The 27,938-nt window shown below is 38.9% G+C and overlaps 1 protein-coding gene across 1 annotated transcript in view; it reads right to left on the bottom strand.

The window, feature by feature from the left end:
- The window catches only part of LOC124555753 (hemicentin-1-like), an 817,128-nt gene that overhangs the window by 562,488 nt on the left and 226,702 nt on the right, over positions 1–27,938 (bottom strand). The window contains exon 12 of the mRNA XM_047129776.1: positions 18,863–19,032. Coding sequence (XP_046985732.1) covers positions 18,863–19,032 — 170 coding nt within the window. The remainder of the gene's footprint in view (positions 1–18,862; positions 19,033–27,938) is intronic.

The raw sequence follows: 27,938 nt of genomic DNA, 5'->3' as shown, positions 1-27,938 counted from the left end.
ACCCAAAGCCTATCATCTTCATATCTGAGAGGGCAGGCCAAAGAATATTTGTAACAGAACAAGAATAGATCATTCTCTTTCCCGATAAGGGGCATGCTACTTCACAAAACTGAATGCATGTAGAAAGTGTCTGCTGTCTTCAGTTTACAAGTTAAATGACAGGGATAAAACATACAGTTTAAAGGAGGTGACTAAACTTCTAAGTTCCTCTGTGATACCACAAGACCTCAAAAATTGGTTTAAATTATGATCACTGGCACCATTTCATCTATATACACAGTTTCCCGAAAGGTATACACATGATGAAGACATGCCAGGCTCATATTTGTAAGTGTTCACTAAATATCTCATCTATTTGTTAGGTGTCTTTGTAGATCACTGTAACTGTCATGTTTGAAAATTAACACATTTTGCAGACATCATAAGAACCACACAGCAGTGTGAAAATAAAGGTAATTTTTTCATTCATAAATATGGTTGGTGGTAAATATGACATTCTTGCATCACATCCCTAATATTAGTATACATACATATTTTAAATAACTATCCAACAAAATGTAAATAATTTAAGAGTAAAGGAGACCACTCACCAAATAGAAGAAGCATTGGGTTGTTGACAGGCACACATAAAAGAATGAAAACTTTGCTATCTTTTGGTCAATCCCTTTAATGAGATACTTGACATTTTCAAGCACCTCAGTTACAGGACACAGGCTACAGGCCCAACTAATCTGATCAGGTTTATAGATAAGCGAATGCAGGCTTACTCTGTATTTACACAGATAAATTTTTCTTCAGAAATCAGCTGCGTAATACACTGAAGAGCCAAAGAAACTGGTACACCTGCCTAAAAATCATGTAGGACCCTTGCAAGCATGCAGAAGTGCAGCAACACGACGTGGCATGGACTCGACTAATGCCTGAAGTAGTGCTGGAGGGAACTGATGCCATGAATCCTGCAGGACTGTCCATAAATCCCTAACAGTATGATGGGGTGGAGATCTCTTCTTTACAGCACATTGCAAGGCATCCCAGATATGCTCAATAATGTTCATGTCTGGGGAGTTTGGCAACCAGCGCGAGAGTTTAAACTCAGAACAGTGTTCCTCAAGCTACCCTGTAGCAATTCTGGATGTGTGGGGTGTTGCATTGTCCTGCTGGAATTGCCCAAGTCTGTCAGAATGCACAATGGATGTGAATGGATGCAGGTGATCAGACAGCATGCTTACATATGTGTCACTTGACAGAGTCATATCTAGAAGTATCAGGCATCCCATATCACTCTAAATGCACATGCTCTACACTATTACAGAGCCTCCATCAGCTTGAACAGTCCCCTGCTGACATGATGTGTCCATGGATCCATGAGGTTGTCTCCATACCCATACACATCCGTCCACTTGATACAGTTTGAAACAAGACTCATCTGACCAGGCAACATGTTTCCAGTCATCAACAGTTCAGTGTTGGTTTTGACAGGCCCAGGTGAGGCATAAAGCTTTGTGTCGTACTGTCATCAGCTCCGAAAGCCCATTTCAAAGATGTTTCATTGAACGGTTCACACGCTGACACTTGTTGATGGCCCAGCATTGAAATCTGCAGCAATTTGCGGAAATGTTGCCTTCTGTCACGTTGACCGATTCTCTTCAGTTGTCATTGGTACTGTTCTTGCAGAATCTTTTTCTGACTACAGCAATGTCAGAGATTTGATGTTTTACCAGATTCCTGATATTCAGGGTAGGCTCATGAAATGGTTGTAATGGAAAATCCCAACTCCACCTGTACCTTGGAGATGCTATGTCTCATTGCTCGTGCACCAACTATAACACCATGTTCAAACTCACTTAAATCTTGATAACCTGCCATTATAGTAGCAGCATCCAATCTAACAACTGTGCCAGCCATTTGTAGTCTTATATAGGTGCTGCCGATCGCAGCACAGTATTCTGTCTGTTTACACATCTCTGTATTTTGATATGCATACCTATACCAGTTTTTTGGCACTTCAGTGTATATTCATTTTCGAGCAACATTTCAGCAAGTTTCTCAGTAGTCATCTTCTGGCAAAGTAATGACAATTAAGACAACTAAGAAACCTATCAAAGTATCACTCCAAAATTCATTAGGTTTATAGAGCCTTTTTACAGGCTCAGCTACATGATGGTTGTATGGCAATGGGTTTGCTATTCATCCTACTTGAAGATACACCATTTAGTCTACCATGAGAAAAATAGATATCACTTCCAATCTCAACCTATGCACACTCCCTTTCCACCCATGTAGCATGGTCCAGTGGACCTATAAAATTCACAGTACCTCAAAGTCATGGGCACACCATGCCATTGGTACCCCTCCTCCCTTCGTGATTTTCACAATGATTTGCTGCCAAAGAACCTTCAGAGATTTGTCTAAAATGTTATTATTCAGAAACAGTAGTGAAAAAAAATGATGTTTTATGTGAAGATCACCTTAGCCCCTCCTGAGTCTGACTCACTTTGCATGGAAAGTTCCTTTATGATCTTATGAAACTACCACTTTAGAACATTTTTGATTAGTATCACTAGTTTATTACTTTATACACTGGAATGCACTTGGCTGCTCCAGTATTTCTCTGTCTGTACCCTCAGGGTTCACATCCAAAATATACATTTCAAGGGTCATGAGTGCCCACACCTGGGGCCAAGGGGGGGTTGCACCCCCCCCCCCTCCTCCACCCAACTCTAATGGAAAAAATAATAGTGTAAGCCAGTGTTTTTTCATTCAAAAAAATGATTTAAAAGTTGAAATAGTCCGTACCCTCAGGTCTAGGTCTCCCTACCTCCCCCCCCCCCCCCCCCCCCCCGCACACACACACAAACTACCGTATGGGAGCCCTTGCCAAGGGGGCACTACTAGAACAGATTAGGCATAGAAGAAGTATCTCATTTGTTCTGTTTCAACATGTGCCCTCCAAGCTATATAACAAATAGTTATTTAGAGCAGTGCTTCCCAAACTGTGTGTTGCATCCCACCTATTCAGGTGAAATATTTTACTGACTGAAATTATGAAATCTTAGTTCAAGAGGAAAGTTTGATAATCTGAATAGTAATGTACAAAATCATTCTAAGCAGGAAACTATTGTGGCTTAATAATGTGCTCTGGCTGAAACAAGAACAGTGCAGGCACGGACTCATCAGTAATTGCAATAATGCAACATCGCTTTCCCTTCCACTTGCAACAATGTGGCTCATGACTGTGAAAACGTGCTTTGTTTGTTTGTATTGAAAACCGAAAAGGGGGCAGCTCACACCATAGGAGAGGATATTATTTTACCAGTGGCCAAAATAATATCTGATGCTTCATTTAGTGAGAAGTACACAAGACTAATTGACGAAAAGCTCCTTTCAAACACAACAGCAAAGAGAAGTATTGATGAAATGTCAGAGTTTCTAAAACAGCCCATGATTACAGTTTCCAAGCAAAGTGACCACTTTCCACTTCAGCTTGATGAAAGCACAGATATAGCCACTGAGGCTATTCTTTTAGTTTTTGTTAGGTTTGAATTTGATGGGAGCATAGAAGAAGAAATGCCCTTTTGTGAATGTGTGCCAATGACAACAACAGGGGAAGAAATTTTTAAATGTCTTGATGGCTTTATGGTAGAAAATGAAATAGAGTGGACAAAATGTGTTGCACTGATGACTAAAGGTGCCCATACTATGTCTGGCGTTTACTGAGATTTGATTGCCAAAGTTAGGGCAGTCGCCCTTCTGTTCAGTGGACTCACTGTAGACTGCATTGAGAGGCCCTTGTCTGTCTGAAAGCCTACAGAAAATGATTAATTATGCAGTTAAAATCATAAATGTCATTAAATCTAGACCTAAAAATTCAAGATTGTTTGCCATACTGTGCGATGAGATGGGCAGTGGACACAAAACACTTCTGCTGCACTGTGAAGTACGCTGGTTGTCAAAAGGGAAAGTGCTATCAAGATTATTTGAGCTTCGAGATGAGCTGAGAATCTTCCTATTGGAGCACGGAAGTGATGCAAAATCTGTTATCAGTTTCTTGGACATGTTAAATGATGAAAACTGGCTAATACGTCTTTCATATTTGGGTGACATATTCAGTGCTCTTAATAGCCTCAATTTATTGCTGCAAGGGAAGGATATCCACAAGTTCTATGTTCAAGTTGAAATAGAAGCAACTATTAAATAACTTGAAAGATGGCCAAGTAAAGTGAAAGACAGCTGTTTTGATGCATTCCCACTCCTCAGTGATTTCTTAGAGACATATGGAATAAAAGTTAACAAGGAAACAGCAGCTGCCGTGAAGGAACATCTTGAAGCACTGGCCTCTAGTTTCAGGTACTTATTCCGAAATAATTTTACTAGTAATCACTTAGATCCAAAGTATTCCTTTTTAAAAATGTTTATAATTTTCATGTATTGTTTCTCACTCAATACAGAATTGTAACAATGAAGTTCAACCACCTCAATTTTCAAAATGATAGTTAGGCTATACCCACACAGTGAACTCAAAAAAATCTGATAGTTTCACAATAATCCCACTGACAGTTATTTGCTTATTCAAGAGTGTTAATTAATATTGATTTCTTGTTGTAGATATTACTTTCCAAGAATTCCTGATGAACTGCCGTGGATAAGAAATCCATTTGAAGAGGACAACCTTAAACAGTTAAAACTGTTGGCATCTGCAGAAGACTCACTGATAGAACTACCATGTGAGTCTTCTTTGAAAACTTTTTTCAAGAATTTAGCCTAATCCCATTTTGGATCAAATTAAAGGGATAGTATCAAGCACTTAGAAACATAGCTTTGAAGGAACTAATGGGATTATGAGATTCACAACTAATTACTTACGTGAATGTGCTTTTTCTAGCTTGATTTAAAAATACTAGGTATATATATATACAAGAAGATTGCTGTTGTTGTTGTTGTTGTGGTCTTCAGTCCTGAGACTGGTTTGATGCAGCTCTCCATGCTACTCTATCCTGTGCAAGATTTTTCATCTCCCAGTACCTACTGCAACCTACATCCTTCTGAATCTGCTTAGTGTATTCATCTCTTGGTCTCCCCCTACAAATTTTACCCTCCACACTCCCCTCCAATACTAAATTGGTGATCCCTTGATGCCTCAGAACATGTCCTACCAACCGATCCCTTCTTCTGGTCAAGTTGTGCCACAAACTTCTCTTCTCCCCAATCCTATTCAATACTTCCTCATTAGTTATGTGATCTACCCATCTAATCTTCAGCATTCTTCTGTAGCACCACATTTCAAAAGCTTCTATTCTCTTCTTGTCCAAACTATTTATCGTCCATGTTTCACTTCCATACATGGCTACACTCCATACAAATACTTTCAGAAATGACTTCCTGACACTTAAATCTATACTCGATGTTAACAAATTTCTCTTCTTCAGAAACGCTTTCCTTGCCATCGCCAGTCTACATTTTATATCCTCTCTACTTCGACCATCATCAGTTATTTTGCTCCCCAAATAGCAAAACTACTTTACTACTTTACGTGTCTCATTTCCTAATCTAATTCCCTCAGCATCACCCGACTTAATTAGATTACATTCCATTATCCTTGTTTTGCTTTTGTTGATGTTCATCTTATATCATCCTTTCAAGACACTGTCCATTCCATTCAACTGCTCTTCCAAGTCCTTTGCTGTCTCAGACAGAATTACAATGTCATCGGCGAACCTCAAAGTTTTTATTTCTTCTCCATGAACTAGAAGGTATCTAGTATATATATACTAGGTATATGTATACTAGAAGGTATCAGATAAGATTATATAATGGTAAGACAGAGATTTAGGAACCAGGTTTTAAATTGTAAGACATTTCCAGGGGCAGATGTGGACTCTGACCACAATCTATTGGTTATGAACTGTAGATTAAAACTGAAGAAACTGCAAAAAGGTGGGAATTTAAGATGGGACCTGGATAAACTGAAAGAACCAGAGGTTGTACAGAGTTTCAGGGAGAGCATAAGGAAACAATTGACAGGAATGGGGAAAGAAGTACCGTAGAAGAAGAATGGGTAGCTCTGAGGGATGAAGTAGTGAAGGCAGCAGACGATCAAGTAGGTAAAAAGACAAGGGCAAGTAGAACTCCTTGGGTAACAGAAGAAATATTGAAGTAAATTGTTGAAAGGAGAAAATATAAAAATGCAGTAAATGAAGGAGGCAAAAAGGAATACAGACGTCTCAAAAATGAGATCGACAGGTAGTGCAAAATGGCTAAGCAGGGATGGCTAGAGGACAAATGTAAGGATGTAGAGGCTTATCTCACTAGGGGTAAGATAGATACTGCCTACAGGAAAATTAAAGAGACCTTTGGAGAAAAGAGAACCACTTGTATGAATATGAAGAGCTCAGATGGAAACCCACTTCTAAGCAAAGAAGGGAAAGCAGAAAGGTGGAAGGAGTATATAGAGGGTCTATACAAGGGCGATGTACTTGAGGACAATATAATGGAAATGGAAGAGGATGTAGATGAAGATGAAATGGGAGATACGATACTGCGTGAAGAGTTTGACAGAGCACTGAAAGTCCTGAGTCGAAACAAGGCCCTGGGAGTAGACAACATTCCATTAGAACTATTGACAGCCTTGGGAGAGCCAGTCCTGACAAAACTCTACTATCTGGTGAGCAAGATGTATGAGACAGGCGAAATACCCTCAAGACTTCACGAAGAATATAATAATTCCAATCCCAAAGAAAGCAGATGTTGACAGATGTGAAAATTACCGAACTATCAGTTTAATAAGTCACAGCTGCAAAAGACTAACATGAATTCTTTACAGACGAATAGAAAAACTGGTAGAAGCCGACCTCGGGGAAGATCAGTTTGGATTCCGAAGAAATGTTGGAACACGTGAGGCAATACTGACCTTACGACTTATCTTACAAGAAAGATTAAGGAAAGGCAAACCTACGTTTCTAGCATTTGTAGACTTAGAGAAAGCTTTTGACAATGTTGACTGGAATACTCTCTTTCAAATTCTAAAGGTGGCAGGGGTAAAATACAGGGAGCGGAAGGCTATTTACAATTTGTACAGAAACCAGATGGCAGTTATAAGAGTCGAGGGACATGAAAGGGAAGCAGCGGTTGGGAAGGGAGTGAGACAGGGTTGTAGCCTCTCCCCGATGTTATTCAATCTTTATATTGAGCAAGCAGTAAAGGAAACAAAAGAAAAATTCAGAGTACATATTAAAGTCCATAGAGAAGAAATAAAAACTTTGAGGTTCGCTGATGACATTGTAATTCTGTCAGAGACAGCAAAGGACTTGGAAGAGCAGTTGAATGGAATGGACAGTGTCTTGAAAGGAGCATATAAGATGAACATCAACAAAAGCAAAACGAGGATAATGGAATGTGGTCGAATTAAGTTGGATGATGCTGAGGGAATTAGATTAGGAAATGGGACACTTAAAGTAGTAAAGGAGTTTTGCTATTTGGGGAGCAAAATAACTGATAATGGTCGAAGTAGAGAAGATATAAAATGTAGACTGGTTATGGCAAGGAAAGCGTTTCTGAAGAAGAGAAATTTGTTAACATTGAGTATAGATTTAAGTGTCAGGAAGTTGTTTCTGAAAGTATTTGTATGGAGTGTAGCCATGTATGGAAGTGAAACATGGACGATAAATAGTTTGGACAAGAAGAACATAGAAGCCTTCAAAATGTGGTGCTACAGAAGAATGCTGAAGATTAGATGGGTAGATCACATAACTAATGATGAAGTATTGAATAGAATTGAGGAGAAGAGGAGTATGTGGCACAACTTGACAAAAAGAAGGGACCGGTTAGTAGGACATGTTCTGAGGCATCAAGGGATCACAAATTTAGCATTGGAGGGCAGCGTGGAGGGTAAAAATTGTAGAGGGAGACCAAGAGATGAATACACTAAGCAGATTCAGAAGGGTGTGGGTTGCAGTAAGTACTGGGAGGTGAAGAAGCTTGCACAGGATAGGGTAGCACGGAGAGCTGCATCAAACCAGTCTCATGATGTAAATTACCAAATGAAAGCATTGGTATGTCGATAGACACACAAACAAACACACACAAACACACACACAAAATTCAAGCTTTTGCAACCAACGGTTGCTTCATCAGGAAAGAGGGAAGGATAGGGAAAGAAGAAAGGATGTGGGTTTTAAGGGAGAGGGTGAGGAGTCATTCCAATCCCGGGAGCGGAAAGACTTACCTTAAGGGGAAAAAAGGACAGGTATACACTTGCACACACACACATATCCATCCGCACATATACAGACACAAGCGGATGGATATGTGTGTGTGTGTGAGTGTATACCTGTCCTTTTTTCTCCCTAAGGTAAGTCTTTCTGCTCCCGGGATTGGAATGACTCCTTACCCTCTCCCTTAAAACCCACATCCTTTCGTCTTTCCCTCTCCTTCCCTCTTTCCTGATGAAGCAACCATTGGTTGCCAAAGCTTGAATTTTGTGTGTATGTTTGTGTTTGTTTGTGTGTCTATTGACATACTAAAGCTTTCATTTGGTAAGTTACATCACCTTTGTTTTTAGATGACTTAACAAACGAAAGTGCTGGCAGCTTGATAGACACACAAACAAACACAAACATACACACAAAATTCAAGCTTTAGCAACCAATGGTTGCTTCATCAGGAAAGATGAAAGGAGAGGGAAAGACGAAAGGATGTGGGTTTTAAGGGAGAGGGTAAGGAGTCATTCCAGTCCCAGGAGCGGAAAGACTTACCTTAGGGGGAAAAAAGGACAGGTATACACTCGCACACACACACATATCCATCCGCACATACACAGACACAAGCAGACATGTGTCTGTGTATGTACGGATGGATATGTGTGTGTGTGTGTGCGAGTGTATACCTGTCCTTTTTTCACCCTAAGGTAAGTCTTTCCGCTCCCGGGATTGGAATGACTCCTTACCCTCTCCCTTAAAACCCACATCCTTTCGTCTTTCCCTCTCCTTCCCTCTTTCCTGATGAAGCAACCATTGGTTGCCAAAGCTTGAATTTTGTGTGTATGTTTGTGTTTGGTTGTGTGTCTATCGACCTGCCAGCACTTTCGTTTGGTAAGTCACATCTCTTTGTTTTTAGATATATTTTTCCCATGTGGAATGTTTCCCTCTATATAATATATATATACTTTGCTTGGAAAATGGTTTATGACTAAAACTAACAAGCTTCAATCCTGCAAATCTTATTAAGTTCACCATTTAATCTGCATGAAATAAAATTCTTAAAGGCCAAAATATTGTTCCTTTTCTTGAATTATGGACCCTTCACTATTCTCAAAATTATTACTCAGAAAAGCATATTTTCATACAATACTGAGTTCAGTTTCATATTAGACACAATTTTTATAATACCATTAACTACTCTGTAGTGACTTTACTAGTAGAGGATACATATGTATATATGGGATCGCAAGAATGTTTCCAGAAAAATAGTGGGACACGTTACAAATAAGTTTGGGGACTACCGATTTAGAGGATAGAAGACCTCATTCTCTTGATACAGACATGGTGGAAGGTTCTACATCTACATCAATACCCCGCAAGCCATTGTACGTTGGATGATGGAGGGTACCGCGGACCACTACTAGTCGTTTCCTTTCCTATTCCACTCACAAATAGAGTGAGGGAAAAACGACTGCCTATATCCCTTCGTATGAGGCCTAATTTCTTGTCTCTTATCATTGTGATCCTTATGCACAATGTATTTGGCAGCAGTAGAATTGTTACAGAACTCAGGTTCAAATGCTGGTTCTCTAAATTTTCTCAGTAGTGTAAAGGTTGTAGCAGTTTGCTGGATACCAAGGTATGGTGAGATTGCAGAAGATGAGCAGTTAGACAATGTTATCAAGGAACTTTGTCTGGGATGCACTACATTGCAATGTGCTGCTCCCTGCAAAATACTATGACACTGTTGAGTCAGAAGATTAGGAAGGATTTGGGGGAAGACTGGTCAATTGTAACAGACAGTAATCTGTGATCAGGGAAATCTTGCTGTGAAGCCACAAATATTCTTCTGTGTGGTAAAAGGCACAGGGCAAAGTTGTACTGACCATTTTCATGCAGGGCATTATCTACTGAGCTTCTGATGTGTGACTTTCTAGTCCAGTGAGAAATGTTTGTGGTGCATGTGGCATACACTTTTCTGCATACTATATTTGAATAGTGAGTGTTTTATGTAGTTACAAGAGAGTAGCACAAGATTTAAGGGAGAACTAACGTCTGTTCAGGTTGATGGTGGGATGAGAGTTGTACGAATTTTGAAATATTGTGAATTATCCACAACTGTCTATCATAGTCCAAAGTTATAAAAATTGTGTGTGTGTGTGTGTGTGTGTGTGTGTGTGTGTGTGTGTGTGTGTGTGTGTGTGTGTGTGTGTGTCTGAGAGAGAGAGAGAGAGAGAAGGAAAGGGGGCAGGGGAGAATCACAAATTTTAAGAAAATCTGTTCATTTATTTTAGTAGGAACTTTAAATGTTTCATGCTAGCAAACCCACATATTGGGTTGTTTAGAAGTATGAAATCATCACAAACTGTCATACGTTAAGCGAGATAAAATTAGTTTAAACAAAGACTGAGACTATTTTTGACTTGTTAAAATCTTTTGAACAGGTTAATAAAGAAAGTCTACATGATGGTTGGTGTTGGCAGTATTTTGGTATGGAGAAGAGTCACCTAGACTTTCTTTGTACTTCTGATTTTTACAAAAGATTCTATGAATCTGTGAACAAAATTAATGTTATTGTTTAACTCATTTATTCTTTAATGGTCAATGCCTCTCCTAACAAAAATTTATTTCTCTATAGAGCAATTTTCCAAAAAGCCTTTTACAGGAGTTAGTGGTGGGGTGGCTGGTAGCTGCCGCCCAGATACAGTTCAGCTGGCAGTTCAACCCCATTTATGCATTTGTCTGCTGCTGCTGCTTCAGGTGCAGTGTAAATTTCTACCCAAACTGTAATCTGCAAAGCAGGCTGCCAGTCTGCACTGTGAGCAGGCACTTCATCCATATGAATGAAGTTTGACTGCTCCCACATTTCTATTGCCTCCTTGGTTTAGTAATCCTAAAACCCACAGCTAAATGGATAACCAACACTATAAACATCTTTAATGGCAAATGCAGTTCTTTGTTAAGCTATACTTTGCAGGAACATATTTTTCTTTCTGCCATGTCTGATGCTGCTTACATGTTCTATGCAACATAAGGGAACACAGTGGCTGGTCAATGTAAGATCTGGCACATTTGCAAGAAATTCAATAATAGTTTTCTTTCGCACTACAGAGAAGCTGTTTACTTTTTGCAGCCTGATTGGAAGATGGACTTAGTATCCTAAGGGCAGCTGATCCTTCTCAATGTCAAATCAGAATAAAATAGAAAAAACAGTCTTCTACACTTTTGTGACAGGAATCTTTGTACATCTGGGTCCTCCTAATGCCATCTTGGTATGGTCTTCTGTGTACTCATTGGAGGCTATAGCATCCTTTGGACAAAACCGCTTAATTGGTAATTCTTACTCTGTGTACAAGTGCTGTCAAAACTGAATATTACTGTCTCACATGATGACAATTATTTTGTGGAAGATACATGTCTGTGTGAGTAGGTTTTCTTTCTGGTTCATGTCTCAGAATATTACCAGGTCCTCTCCACTTTGAAAAAGAGAAACAGAAGGTAGATGTTCAGTTCAAATTCTGTAATAAGTTTGATACTTTAAGACATCTTGTTTTGATAGCTGAATCATTCATCTTGAAAGTCCTACCATATTATTACATAACAAAAATTTCTCTAAACATGTTTCTGTGGATGTGGTGCAATCCTTAGTGTGATACCTTCCGTATCCTACATGTAGAAGTTCATAACTACAGCTAGTAGTAAAGGATCTATTAGATCTCTATTTACATCCCCAGAACCATAATTATCAAGATGAATGTATGCTGAAGTTCAACAACAAATTGTTTCAAAACGTCAGATTTTCTTGGGTAGGAACCTGAGTGAACAATGAAATTACATCAAAACTCCTCAAAATGTTGTTGTCGGACCAATTATACTCTGTAAACTGAAGAGTGAGCAAGTGGCAGCACCTACAGGCTGTTTTCCAATTTTACATTGGCACTTTCACAAAGTGCCTTTCAAAAGGGTGGCCACATGGTGCTCAGACAGGTCTGGGAGTGTGTATTTTCCACTGAATGTGTTAACAAGATACAGAATACAGACAGTAGTAACTAGTATAATCAATACATGAAATGCACTTCAACAGAATCTACACATATCAATACACACTGCAGTGTCCTACTGGACAGAAAACTGATTCTTAGGTTTCCTGTACAGCAGTTGTAACATTCTTCTGGCCATTTCATCCTCCACAAGCACTGCTTGCTCTTCAGTTTACTGACAGACTGTAGTCATACTTTTATTTTAGATATGCTATGTGAAGAGATCATTGGGAGATATACAAAAACATATTCGCAGAACATGGGTGGTGGTATAGGTGCCTGAATGGATTCAAGGCAGGGTAGAAAAGTAGGATTGTGGTACTGGCAGAAGTTTGAGAGTAGGTTGTGAGTCATGCTGGAGTTGGTAAGAGCATTACCAACAAAAGACAAAACTTCGGGTTTGACTCTCAGTCTGCCACAGTTTTAACCTGCTTGGAAGTTTCAAAACAGCACACAGCCCACTGCAGAGCAAAAGTTTCATTATGGAGACGAGAAGTAATTGACATGAGAGGGTAACTTGACAATAGTCTTACTGATGTGTACAAAGCTTTTGATAGGTTAGATCACATGGTACTTCTAACAAAACTAATCAGTCTGTAGAAGGGTAGTGAGATGGCTGTTAGTGTATGTAGACCACATAAAGTGATGGAGACTCCACATCAAGGGTTGAAGAGTCCACATCAAAGGTAGTGATGATAAGAGAGAGGTTTATTCACATGACAATAAATTAAAGACATTGTTATTCCTTATTTATTTCAATGATACCAAGAATGAAGTAAAAACATAAGGCTGTTTAAAACTTAAGACTGTTTGCTGATGATGCAGCATTGCAGAAAGAAAGAAATACTTTGAAGGTTGTGCAAATTTGCACAAGCCATGAGGAAAATGAACTCCTCTTTCAGACTGCCTGCCAGCTTAGGATTTCTGCACCATAGACCACCCTGCCCTCCACAGCATTACCACCATGATCACTGCTGCCACAAAGATTCATTCCCAGTGGGGAAGGTTGTTGATAAACAGAAATGGAAGCCTATGGAGGTGGAGTCTTTGTATCCTTCTGCATCACTTACAGCCTGCCCTCCCACAAATCCTCTGACCACACTACAGGCATAGTGTTTGGAAGGAGAAGATTTGTTATTTCTGTTCTTGTCACATCTTTTACAACAGTAGTTGCTGCACTCTCCAACAGCAGTTACTTGTAATTGTCTGAAGTAGATTTCTAACAGTGCGGCTCATAAGATACATGTAGAATTGTTGTTGTGTTCACTTGTGTTTTGTGATATCAAAGAATTTTTTTTATCAAAAGGTAACAATGGATTAATATTTATGTGTGTGTTTGTAGATTTTTTCATGCATTTACTGATAATTTGTGTGGCATATTGAATTATTGCTATCCAACACAGCAAACTGAATTAGTGAATATGCCATGTTGTTCTATTCCTGGGTGCCGATCAAGATACAGGTCAACTGCAACAGGTAGGCACATTTTTAGACCCCCAAAGACCACTAGTGATTTTGCTAAATGGGCTAAAACTATTCTGAGGAAGGATATTCAATTAACAAGTAAATCATACATATATGACAAACATTTCACTGATGATTTGATTGTTAAAATGGACTCATTTCTTACAGAAGGAAACAGGGCTGAAGTACTGAGAACAAGATGAATTTAAAGCCATGGTCAGTGCCTCATATTTTTACAAACTTGCCAAGCTATTTATCAACTCACTTGAAAGTAGGCTTATCTCCTCCACAGAGAATAGTAGAAAAAGCAGTCCGATTATTCACCAATAACTTCAACAATTTTTTGTAGTACCTAGTGCTTCCAATGTAGCAGATAATGAAGATGATGCCAGAAATATTACCAACTGTCTGAAATGGAAAGTCAAAAATCTTAAAAGAATGCTAGTGAGAATACAGAATCAGCTATTGAAAGAGAGGGAGAGAGCAGTTTTGTTAGAAAAGACAGTGTCTAATATTATACAATCCATGTCCTGTGTATGTAGTATGTTGAATTTCCTGAGTAAAAATACAGAAGTTATTCACATACAATATGCTTAAGAAGTGAAAAACAATCCCAAATGGTATTCGATATAGTGATGAGTTTATTCTGAAAAGCTTGCTTCTCAAAATTAAATCAACTAAAGCCTATAGGCACTGCTGAAAGCACGACTTACTTCCTATTCCTTTTGAAGATCATTTGAGAAAGCTCTGCAAGGGATTTAAATGCTCATATGGTGTCAACATGCATGCCACAAATGCTACCAGAGAAGTATTTAAAAACTACCAGGCCAAAAATAAACATTTAGGCATTGTAATTTTCAATGAAGTTAAATTAAGGGAAGACATTTGGTTTAATTCCTCCTCACCCAAAAGTGGATGGTTTTGTAGACTTGGTGATTTGACTCCAGAGAAAAAAAGAATACTTTGGAGAACCATACTTTGGTATTCATGTTTACTCCTCTCCTTTATAGCTGGATCTAACTGGTTGCCATTTCTGTGAGCAAAAATGCCATGTTTGGTAAATCCTCACTAAAACATTGATACAGATAATCATACAGTTCGAACAAGCTGGAGCAAGAGTGATAGATTTCACAAGTGATGGAAGTCAATCAAATAAAAAGACTTCCATTAATCTAAGAATTACCGGCAAACCAGGAAATGTTAAATGTCATATCCAAAATCCAGTTAATCAGGACAGAAAACGTAAGGCCATTTCAGACTATGTACACATATTAAACTGTATAAGGAACTATTTTCATGACAAAGATAGGTTGCTATACAAAAATCAAGAAACAGATTTTAATTTCTATAGACAGGTGTATGGTCTCAACTCCCATGAATTTTCAGACCTCAGAGCTTGTCCAAAATTGACGTCTTCCCATATTGACCCTAAGTCTTTCCAAAGAATGAATCTGAAGCTGGTTTTTTAATTATTCAGCAATTCAACAGCAAATGCAATTAAAATTTTCCACAAAACTAATCAAATTAATTTTAGCGGCAGTGAAAACATGGAACTATTCACGAGGGATAGGAATAACGTATCAGATGCACAGAACTCTACAATGCCAAATAATTCACTCTACAAAGGTTCCCCTTTACACAAAATATTAACTGACTTTCATGAAAACATTTTCTGAGAAAACAACACATTTTCCTCAGACAGAGTCATGTTAAAGAGTACATTGGAAGTTTCTCAGTATTTACGATCCAAAGGTTTTAAGTACATAATGACAGGAAAATTCAACCAAGATCCTCTGGAATATCATTTTGGAATTTTGAGGTCTATAAGTTGAGACAATGATCCATCAGCTGTAGATTTTCTGCTATTACATATATTACAGTGCGTGTATGCTCCCATTAAGATGACTATAAGTGCATTTGGGAACTGTGAATCAAATTCAGAACCATCTCTTATATCATTTGTTAATCAGATGTTTTTATGTGATAAAGAAATGGATGTATGAAACAAATGCATTAACTTTTATGCTGAGGACAAAATTAAGGACAAAATGGTGAAAGCAGATAGGGGAAAAGATCTTCATATTCCGTACATAGATTACATTCCAAAACAATGTTTAGTTCATCACACAGCAGGTTGCATCATCCAAAAGCTTAATAAACAGAACAGCTGTGTGACGTGGGCTCCAGCCCTTGTGAGTGAAATGCCATCTGACACAACAGCTGCAACTGTCACTGCCATAAAAGACTTCAGCTCAATAAAAGGTCTTTCTTATTAGACTTACCCATCTGAAAGCATTTTAAACATTTGTTTACAGGTTGAAGTAGTTCTTGACAAGAAACTGTCTTTCATCTCAAATCTATGGTCTGATATATTTTATGAGTGTTTAGACACCACTGACAAAATTGTTTTAGGAATAGATGATTTAGGATGTTGTGTTGAGTGTAATTTTTACCTTGCCAGTAAATTAGTTTTCCATTTCATGAAGTGCTGTTTTTTCTTTCAAATGAAAGAAATCAGCAAAGTCATCACACAAGCTTCCCAAAATTACTGACATCTAACAGCTATAAATTACATTGAAGAGTTTATATTATCTTTTATCTCCTATGTTTTAGTTTATATTACTGATTGGTATGTGCCCCTATAGCTATAGATTCTTTTTTTTTTTTTTTTTTTTTTTTTTTTTTTTTTTTTTTTTTTAAAAATGCTGTATTTTGATCCTCGTCAGTATATTTTATTTGCTTGTGACCTAATGCTTCATTGTTGCCTTAAAGGACGTCAACATCTTACATTTTCAATGCAGATGGCACAGTCCACTTATGTTGTTTTACTCTTATAAAATACAGTGTTTTAAAATTGTGTGAGAAATGACTAGCACATATATTGCAACGTTCTTCGCCAGTGCTAAGTGAAGGCTTGCAGAAACTTTATGAGTGCCTACACTTCCTCTTCCAGATGCTGTGCTATAGGTCACAAGGCAACAGAGTGAGGATCCTGTGGAGGCAGAAACCCTCCCCAATTTCCAGCTGCTTATAAAACCAACTCTCCCACAGGTATGCTTGAGCTGTACATCTCAGCTGCTGGAGCAACAGTTGATACCAACTGCACTGGTAGCACTGGACTGTCCAGCTCTGATTAAGATTTGCCACTGGACCCATTGATGGAGATCCCAATACCACTCTCTCCACTACTTCATCAAGCCAGCCACAGACATGGCCATTTTCAGCCCTATGTTCTTATTAAAGGGAAGAGTTGTTTTGTATACATGTCCACATCTCCAGATGGCTTGATTATCAATACAGATCCAGTAATGGACACACTCAAGAGCTATACTAATACCGTTGTCCAACAGCACCCCAGAGAGCACACGTACCGTGTGACATAGGGACATCCACTAGTGTATAGCTGCCTATAAATATACCAGTTCAAAGCAAGCATAGCATTTCAGTGTGGCATATTGTGACATGACAGACTGGAAAGACATTGAAGGTGGCCCAGGTGCTCCTGGCTGTTTCACCAGCATTCAAGTGTGATGTACACAAGCAGCATTGCAGTATGTGTTGAAAAATATAATCATACATCATGTACACCACAGACTGTAAGTTTTCAGTGCTTAATTGCTAGTTTTGTTTAACTGATTAGATTTTTTCACAGTTTTGCTAGTCTTAGTTAACAATGAATGCATTGTCATTATGTGAAAATTGCTTACATTTTAATTAATACTGCAACTGAACAGTTCATCCAAAATTTTATTATAACATATCATTTTAATTAGCTTCTGAATTGCGAGATTGAGTACTGGAGCATGAATGTGTTAGAAAATGTAGAGTCCATACAATTTTCAAAAATTGCTTTCTAATTGAAAGTTATTCAGGCAGAGCCGAGCATACCTAAGTGAGCTTAATACCACTGGTAAATAACAGGTACCCTACATGTTGCACACTAATAACTGTTTACCACAACAGTCCTCAATCTTATTTGTATACAGCTTACCTTTAGGTTGAAGTTTGTCATATATACAGTTTGAACCATACTCAGTATGCAAACTGTTTAATCAAAATCCATGACATTCAAGACATAATGTTCCACTGTTGTCTCACACAGTGGTCAGCAAAGGATGGCCAGAGCTTTCAGTTATAGAGGATTGACAGCACTTGCTAGCCAGAAACTCAGGATTTCGTGGTTTACAAAAACCATACCCAGCCAAGATTGACTGATTACCATGATGCACTCACCTTTTATCACAACCCAGGATACACGTGTAGCTTATCAAATGCCAGATGCTATGAGTGCAGTGAGGATTACCCCCCCCCCTCTTGTCAATGAAATTGGAAACACGAATGTAATTGGAAGAACATCATCAATTCAAGGGGCATAATGCTATCACATGAATGAGTTTTAATGGGGCGTGGTGATAGGTTTCCAGAAAATAAGTTTGTAATGGAACCAACAGATACATAACAGGAAAGACAGGATAGTTTCGTCCATAATGTTGACTCAGACCTGGAGAACTGTACAAAGTGAAGAGTCAGGCTGCAGTACTTACACAATGCAGTGATGTGCTGTGTGTGTTTTTGTTAACCCAAGGAATACCTGTAGTTCAGAATTATTTATATGCCCATCTACCAACCAATTCCCATGGCTATATTTTCTCCTTCCAATGTTTGTAGAACAAGAAAAGTAAGAACAATTAGGCCCTAGAGTTTAACATCCCATCAGCAATGCAGTCATGTGAGATAGGGGACATAAAACGTCAGGCTGAGGATTTGGGACAAAGTGGGAAAGAAATTGGCCTCTTCCTTTTCTAAGGAACCATTCCAGATTTTGCCTTAAGTGATTTAGGGAAATCACAAAAAGTGTAAATGTGGATGGCCAGGCAGGATTTAGAACAACTGTCTTCTCAAATGTGAGTCCAGCACCTTAATTGCTGTGCTACCTTGCCTGATAATGAAAAGATATACCCTCAACACTTAGCACACTGCTGTGCTGATACAGAATGCTCCTAAGCTGATAAAGACCAAACTCAGACAGAGGGCTGTTTGCTGTCTGATGAGAAAACTTTCTAGCTTAAAGCAACTGAGGAATAAGGAACTAAACAATAGTCGTAGTTACTGAATTATGCTTTAAAAGGTATCTTCTTAATCTAAAACAACAGGAACACTTACAGTTAAAACATCTCCATCTTTCATCCAAAGGAACTCTGCTGTGGAATTGTCATCTGTATTGCAGAGAAGTCTAACTGTTTGTGATCTGGTGAACTCAAATAAACTTGGACTAATGTAAACTTTGATAGGATTTACTATACCAAGGTGTGTTTTTCCATAGCCCATGCCACCTAGAAAAAAATTGAAATATACATGTATATGTAAGCATCAAAGAGAAAGCAGTTAATGTAATTCAAAGTAAACTAAATAGCACAGGTGTGTCTTATAAATGCATCAAATGAGTGACCATGCAATAGAACAAGAATGAGCACAGCGAAAGACTTTTACAGTGCCTAACATCCTGCCAAAACAGACCTATACAAATCTCCAATTCTTGTAAAACTATTAAAGGGGGTGGCAAGAATTCATATACACTGACATAACTAACTATATGCACTAGGAAAAAAAGACAAATTGTATTATTAAACATTCCAATGTTGCACATTTTCAGGCATATTTATTCTTCTTTGCCCACAAAACACTTTTAGTGCTCTCTTTCATTACCGGAAAACAATTTTTTCAGTGTTCCCAAAATTTGCATTAGAGTGTGCAGAAATTTAAAAAAATGTAATACAAAGGGTTCCAATGGTATAAATGCTTGTTAGACCTTGGATGGTTACATGACATGGAGGAAAGGACTTACACATCACATGCAAGCAGCTACTCCATACACCAATGAGAACTTTGTTGAGATTTATCACCAACTGACTGAAGAAAATTGTGCTGCAAATTAATGCAGAATAGAAGAAAAAAGAAAAAGAAGAAGAAGAAGAAGAAGAGAAAAAAAAGATGATGATAGGCTCTAGTGTGCTTGACACAGGCATATTTAGCACCATTACTAAAATGCATGGGCAAATGTGGTTGGCTAAGAAAAACTTAAAAATTTTCCTGTAGAGTTCTTAACACAAATGTTGATTTAAACTTTCTGCATCAATGCAATCAGGTAATCTGAATACTGCGAAACAGCCAGTCAGTATTTACATTTCATTGTCTTCCTAAATTTTACACTGATGTTTTGACTGTATATTATTATATTTAACCTTTTGTATCATCCAAATTTTGGCTTTTAAGCCATTGTCAAATACAACGCTAAAACTTGTTAGACCCTTTTTAAGTCATGTGTCATTTAGAAAGTATTGCACAACTATGACTCAACGCCATCAAAACCATTTAGCATTGATGATGATTGACCGCTGTTTGAAACTACACACCTCAAAAAAAGTTTTGCATCACCTTGGTTTGGAGAGTTCCGGAACCTGTACAGAAAATTGGAGTAGAGATCAACATAAACATCATTTCTGCCCTTTTCATTGCTCATGAAAATCACACACTGCATGTTGTACCACCTACAGCTACACCTTCAGGGGTGGTGGTCCAGATTGCTGTACACACCGGTACCTCTAATACCAAGTAGTATGTTGGTGGAATGACTGGAACTGATTGGCTGTCGCATCCCCTCCATCTAATAGGCGCTGCTCATGCATGGTTCTTTACATCTTTGGGTGGGTTTAGTGACATCTCCGAACTGTCAAAGGGACTTTGCCTGTGATACAACATCCACAGTAAACGTCTATCTTCAGGAGTTCTGGGAACTGGGTTGATGCAAAACTTTTATTGATGTGTGTAGATTGAAATAAATTTGCTGAATGTGAAAAACTTGGTGTGAGCTATATTAGCTGTAGATGTTCTACCTGTTTCTGTTCATCATGAGGTTGCACTATCATGAAGCTATCTACACATGCCTCCCAAACTGATCCAAACTTCTGTTTGTCACCCTGTCTACATCCATGCACCACAATCTCCTACATTCATCACTAAATGTTTGCAGCTTAATCTTGTATTCCCACATCAGTGAGACTAAGGCGAGGAATTGAGACATATGGGAATTATCACCTAGTGCTAGCCTCTACATGGAATAATTTCACTGATGATTGAGAGCCATTCAAAATTATATCCAAATAAACTTACTGAATATTAGTAATTGGTGTCAGCTGTATTATAGGTAGGTGCAGATGTTATAACTGTTGGTGACGTATGAAAATTTTTGCCGGACCCATGGATGATCTGAGAGGCATGCACAGATAGGCTAATGGTAAGGTGATTGCTCACAATAAGTGAGAAATCTGGGTCTGAGTCCCAGTCTGGCACAAATTTTCACATATCACCCACAGGCAGAACATCTGAAACTAATACAGATGATGTCAAGTTATTCACAGTCAGTGAATTTATTTCAGTCTTCCTAAATGCTCTGTGGTTGTTTGCAGTGATTAGTGCTTTTGATCACTTTGTAATTTCAATTCTGTGACTTTTTCTTAATAGTACCAACTTCAGCACTATCTGAGAGACTCCAGGGCTATTTTTTTATTTCTCTTGACTACATTTTGTCTCTATCATAATTTTAGTGATGTAAATTTTGCTGCCTGCATCATCACAAGCTGCAGTTTGATTACTTGCTATTGTTTGCTTTTATTTTATTAGTTAGTATAATTGCTTTGGTTAACACATGTTTTTCCAAAATTTATATAATTTTACGTAGTTTGAAATTTACACGTTAAGACAAAAAAATGTTGCACAACAAAGGAGTTATCCGAATGGGACAGAAATTTGTAGATATGATGTATGTGTACAAACAAACAAATGATTACAATCTCAAAAAAATTGGATGATTTATTCAAGAGAAATAGCTTCACAAATTGAGCAAATCAATAATGTGCTGGTTGACCTCTGGCCATTATGCAAACAGTTATTTGGCTTGGCAATGATTGATAGAGTTGTAGATGTCGTCATGATGGATATCATGCAAAATTCTATCCAATTGGCATGTTATATCATCAAGGTCCTAAGCTGGTTGGAGGGCTCTGCCCATAATGTTCTCAATTGAGGAGGGATTTGGTGACCTTGCTGGCCAAGGTAGGGTTTGACAAGAATAAAAACAAGCATTAGAAACTCCTGCCATGTTTAGGCAGGCATTATCTTGCTGAAATATAAGCCCAGGATGGTTTGCCATGAAGAGCAACAAAATGGGCTGTAGAATACTGTTGGAGTACCACTGTCCTGTGAGAGTACCACGGATGACAACCAAATGGGTTCTGCTGTAAAATGAAATGGCACCCCAGACCATCTCTCCTTGTTGTTGGTTGCTATTTGGCTTGAGTTCATAATATGTTATACAATTTTTTTGCAAATGCAATGACCGATACTGATGGCAGTTTTTTGGATTAGCTATGCTGGCTTTTTGTACATGGGTATGACATGTGCCATTTTCAATTTATTGATTTCATTACAAATCACAAGGAAATGTTCCTTGTTTGAGGGAACTTTAGTAAATTATAAATGCGAGCAGCACTAATTCAGTTGCAAATACTGCATAGAATCTGCCAAGGATTTCATCGAGCCTAGGATATTTGCTGAGTTCTAGTGATTGCAAATCTCTTTCTGCACTAGAAGAACTACTCATTTTGTCACACATCTTTGTAGCACGGGAAAATTTTTTGGGTGTGCTGGAATGTAATGCCTCAGGATTTTTGATTTGAAAACTCTTAATGGCTTTTATTTATTTATTTATTTATTCCATGTGATCTGATGGTACACAGTGTGTTGCAGACGTCGGAAAATATCAGTTAACATTGTTAACATATATTAACATAGGCCTATAGTATCCTAATGTATTATATTGCTCAATGCTTTCAATTTAACACAAATAACAAGATTACTGTTCTAAGTATTCATTTACAGAGTAAAAACAGTGACATAACAAATATGACTTCACGGCTTTGCTAAATTTTATGTTGTCTTCGGTGGACTTAATACTAGTGGGAGGATTGTTGAACAGTTGGAGGCCCAAGTGGAAAGCTCCCTTTTTACACAGTTGAGTGTTTGTACATATAACATGCAGATTTGCGTTTTTCCTGGTGTTGTGTTCATGTATTTCATTATTTTTTATGACACTGGGGTCAGTTGGCACTATGTGGTTTCTGAAAAACATTAGAGTCTCGAGAATGTAGATGCAATAAAACAAATACTATTCTTTATTGATTTCGCAATATAGTCACCCTGGCAACTAACATATTTCTCACAATGAGATACCAGTTCATTGATACTGTCACTTTGTTGAGAGAGACACAATCTCACCTCTGCTTGCACCACTTCATCAATATCAAAGAGAAGTTTTCGAAAGCACTCTTTACGTATTGGAAACAAATGAAAAATGGATGGGGAAAAATCAGGAGTGTATAGAGGATGATCAATGACAGTGAACTCAAGGTGACAGATTGTTGCAGATGTCACATCACCCATGTGTGTGGAGGATGATCAATGGCAGTGAACTCGAGGCGACAGATTGTTGCAAATGTCACATCACTCATATGAAGTCTAGCACTGTCATGCTGAAGGAGAGGGTGCTCCATGTGTTGATGAACTCTTTCGATTCATAACTCGATTACAGTACTCTGTTTCTCATGCTCTGACATATTTATGTTATACACCAGCATGACACATGCTACAATTTGGAGCCCTCTAATGGCAGAGAACTGCAAATGTATATACATGAAGGATAAAGGTGTAGAATGTTAATAAGGTTTGTTTTATTTAAAATGGTTTAAGAGCTTTCACATAAAAAATTGAAGGCATTAGCTTTCAGCAAGCTTCACCAATAGTTTTATTTTGTGGAGCAGAATTTGAAGAAAGAGATCACAAAATTTTGTTTCTCTGTTTTGGTATTATCTATTCCAGTGTCTGTCCTGGCAATATGTGTCCAGCCACTGTCTCAGAAAAGAGATCACCTACTCATCAGTTTTACAGAACATGTAGACCTTCTTCCTTCTCATGGCCTTTATATCCCATATCTTCATGGGATCAGCAAGGTACTTATTGGATTCGTACAGGGTGGCCAGATACCCTTCCTGTCACCTTAAACCCGGTCCCCTTCCCACCTCCCCCCCACCCATCCACCCCCACCCCGATGAAGTCTGTGTACCCCATGTGTCTACATCTAGTGTTATCCCAGGTGAAGGTGTGGGAATATTTTCTAGATGTTTGAGTTGTGTGATTAAGGTAGGGTGTATCAGCCGAGTATTCATCTAGTTGGATATGGGAAACAGCCTGAAAAGCATATCCAAGCTGGCTGGCATACTGGCCCTCATCATTAATCCACCAGGTGTATTCAATCCAGAGCCAGTGCACCTCTCCAAAATACCAGAAGTGATTTGCTAAAACGTGTGGTGGGTCTTACAGAACATACATACATTTCCAGAATTAACTTTTCACACTGCAGTGGAGTGTGCACTTATATATAACTTCCTGGCAAATCAAAACTGTGCTCTGGACTGGTTCGATGACTCCCTGTCTTGAACACAGTTTTAATCTGCTGGGAAGTTTCATGTAGACATTTCTTATTATTTTTGCAAATTAAAGTTCCATTTCCAGCTCATTTCTCTGCTAGAATCTTTTAAGAAAGTTACACTGGAATTTCAATAAACCATTAACTTTTTCTTCTTGTCAGATGAATAATAGCTTAATGGCAGATTCAGATTTCTTATAATTAGCAGAAACCTTCTAACACAAGATGTTGACAGTGTTACAACAATCATAAGAGATGTATACTTCAGCAAGAACTCAAAAGTAACCAAACTATAATGGGTCTTTTGGACTATTTATATACAATATGTTACATCTTTTTATGTTGACAGTCAACCAACAAAGGCCTTTGAATATGTCTGCTTGTGTCTGTATATGTGTGGATGGATATGTGTGTGTGTGCGAGTGTATACCCGTCCTTTTTTTCCCCCTAAGGTGAGTCTTTCCACTCTCGGGATTGGAATGACTCCTTACCCTCTCCCTTAAAACCCACATCCTTTTGTCTTTCCCTCTCCTTCCCTCTTTCCTGACGAAGCAACCGTTGGTTGCAAAAGTTTGAATTTTGTGGCTATGTTTGTGTTTGTTTGTGTGTCTATCGACCTGCCAGCGCTTTCTTTTGGTAAGTCACATCATCTTTGTTTTTTTTATATATATATATATATATATATATATATATATATATATATATTTTTTACCAAATGAAAGTGCTGGCAGGTCGACAGACACACAAACAAACACAAACATACACACAAAATTCAAGCTTTCGCAACAAACTGTTGCCTCATCAGGAAAGAGGGAAGGAGAGGGAAAGACAAAAGGATGTGGGTTTTAAGGGAGAGGGTAAGGAGTCATTCCAATCCCGGGAGCGGAAAGACTTACCTTAGGGGGAAAAAAGGACGGGTATACACTCGCACACACACACATACCCATCCACACATATACAGACACAAGCAGACACAGCCAAACTTTCAGGAAACATTCCTCACACACAAAGAAAGAAAATATGTTATGTGGACATGTGTCCGGAAACGCTTACTTTCCATGTTAGAGCTCATTTTATTACTTCGCTTCAAATCACATTAATCATGGAATGGAAACACACAGCAACAGAACGTACCAGCGTGACTTCAAACACTTTGTTACAGGAAATGTTCAAAATGTCCTCCGTTAGTGAGGATACATGCATCCACCCTCCGTCGCATGGAATCTCTGATGCGCTGATGCAGCCCTGGGGAATGGCGTATTGTATCACAGCCGTCCACAATACGAGCATGAAGAGTACCAGGGTTGTGTAGACAAGAGCTTTCAAGTGCCCCCATAAATGAAAGTCAAGAGGGTTGAGGTCAGGAGAGCGTGGAGGCCATGGAATTGGTCCGCCTCTACCAATCAATCGGTCACAGAATCTGTTGTTGAGAAGCGTACGAACACTTTCACTGAAATGTGCAGGAGCTCCATCGTGCGTGAACCACATGTTGTGTCGTACTTGTAAAGGCACATGTTCTAGCAGCACAGGTAGAGTATCCGGTATGAAATCATGATAATGTGCTCCATTGAGTGTAGGTGGAAGAACATGGGGTCCAATCAAGACATCACCGACAATGCCTGCCCAAACGTTCACAGAAAATCTGTGTTGATGATGTGATTGCACAATTGCATGCAGATTCTCGTCAGCCCACACATGTTGATTGTGAAAATTTACAATTTGATCACGTTGGAATGAAGCCTCATCCGTAAAGAGAACATTTGCACTGAAATGAGGATTGACACATTGTTGGATGAACCATTTGCAGAAGTGCACCCGTGGAGGCCAATCAGCTGCTGATAGTGCCTGCACACGCTGTACATGGTACGGAAACAACTGGTTCTCCCGTAGTACTCTCCATACAGTGACGTGGTCAATGTTACCTTGTACAGCAGCAACTTCTCTGACGCTGACATCAGGGTTATCGTCAACCGCACGAAGAATTGCCTCGGCCATTGCAGGTATCCTCGTCGTTCTAAGTGTTCCCCAGTCGCGAGTCATAGGCTGGAATGTTCCGTGCTCCCTAAGACACCGATCAATTGCTTCGAACGTCTTCCTGTCGGGACACCTTCGTTCTGGAAATCTGTCTCAATACAAACGTCCCGCACCATGGCCATTGCCCATCCTAATCCATACCTCAAATGGGCATTTGCCAACTCCGCATTTGTAAACATTGCACTGACTGCAAAACCACGTTCGTGATGAATACTAACATGTTGATGCTATGTACTGATGTGCTTGATGCTAGTACTGTAGAGCAATGAGTCGCATGTCAACACAAGCACTGAAGTGAACATTACCTTCCTTCAACTGGGCCAACTGGCGGTGAATCGAGGAAGCACAGTACATACTGACGAAACTAAAATGAGCTCTAACATGGAAATTAAGCATTTCCGGACACATGTCCACATAACACCTTTTCTTTATTTGTGTGTGAGGAATGTTTCCTGAAAGTTTGGCTGTACCTTTTTGTAACACCCTGTATGAAAGCTCGATGTAACATCGACTGGAAATAAATCTGTGAGAGTTCAAGTCAATTTTTTTTTTTATCTATATCCATATTTGTGGTCATATTTATCATTACAATAATATTTTCTGATCTGTTAAAACAAATAAGACATGCTAAGTTGGATCTTACACAAGTAGTTTGAAACATACATATGACATATATTACAGTGTATACAATACCTATCATAGTTGCAGACTCACCCATCACTTTTACATGCAGTGCACAGGCTCCATAAGCTAACAACACACATAAATTGGAAGGTGCCATTCTCTATAAAGTATTTGTGTTAAAACAAACCAGTATACAAAGTTCAAACTACATTGAAGAGCCGAAGAAACTGGTACACCCGCCTAATATTATGTAGGACACTCTAAAGCACAAAGACGTGCTGCAACATAATGTGGCATGGACTCGACTAATGTCTGAAGTAGTGCTAGAGGGAACTGACACCATGAATCCTACAGGGCAGTCCATAAATCCATAAGAGTGAGAGGGGGTGAAGATCTCTTCTGAACAGCACGTTGTAAGCCATCCCAGATATGCTCAATATTGTTCATGTCTGGGGAGTCTGGTGGTCAGCAGAAGTGTTTAAACTCAGAAGAGTGTTCCTGGAGCCACTCTGTAGCAATTCTGGATGTGTGGGTTCTCACATTGTCCTGTGGGAATTGCCCAAGTCCATCAGAATGCACAATGGACATGAATGGATGCAGGTGATCAGACAGAATGCTTACGTACGTGTCACCTGTCAGAGTCATATCTAGACATATCAGCAGTCACATATCAGTCCCATGGCACTTGCCCCACACCATTACAGTGCCTCCACCAGCTTGATCAGTCCCCAGCAGACATGCAGGGTGCTGGATTCATGAGCTTGTCTCCATAACTGTATATGTCCATCTGCTCAATACAATTTGAAATGAGACTCATCTGACCAGGCAACATGTTTCCAGTCATCAGCAGTCCAATGTCAGTGTTAACAGGCCCAGGCAATGTGTAAAGCTTTGTGTTGTTTGTGTTGTGTAGTCATTAAGGGTACACGAGTGGGCCTTCAGCTCTGAAAGCCCATATCAATGATGTTTCATTGAATGGTGACACTTTTGGTGACCCAGATATAATCTTAGGAAGTGCGTACAAATAGAGTTTTGCGCACA

Source organism: Schistocerca americana, chromosome X (genome assembly GCF_021461395.2).
Source record: "Schistocerca americana isolate TAMUIC-IGC-003095 chromosome X, iqSchAmer2.1, whole genome shotgun sequence".
In the NCBI taxonomy this organism is placed as follows: Eukaryota; Metazoa; Arthropoda; class Insecta; order Orthoptera; family Acrididae; genus Schistocerca; species Schistocerca americana.
This window is presented reverse-complemented; position numbering and strand designations above follow the sequence as displayed.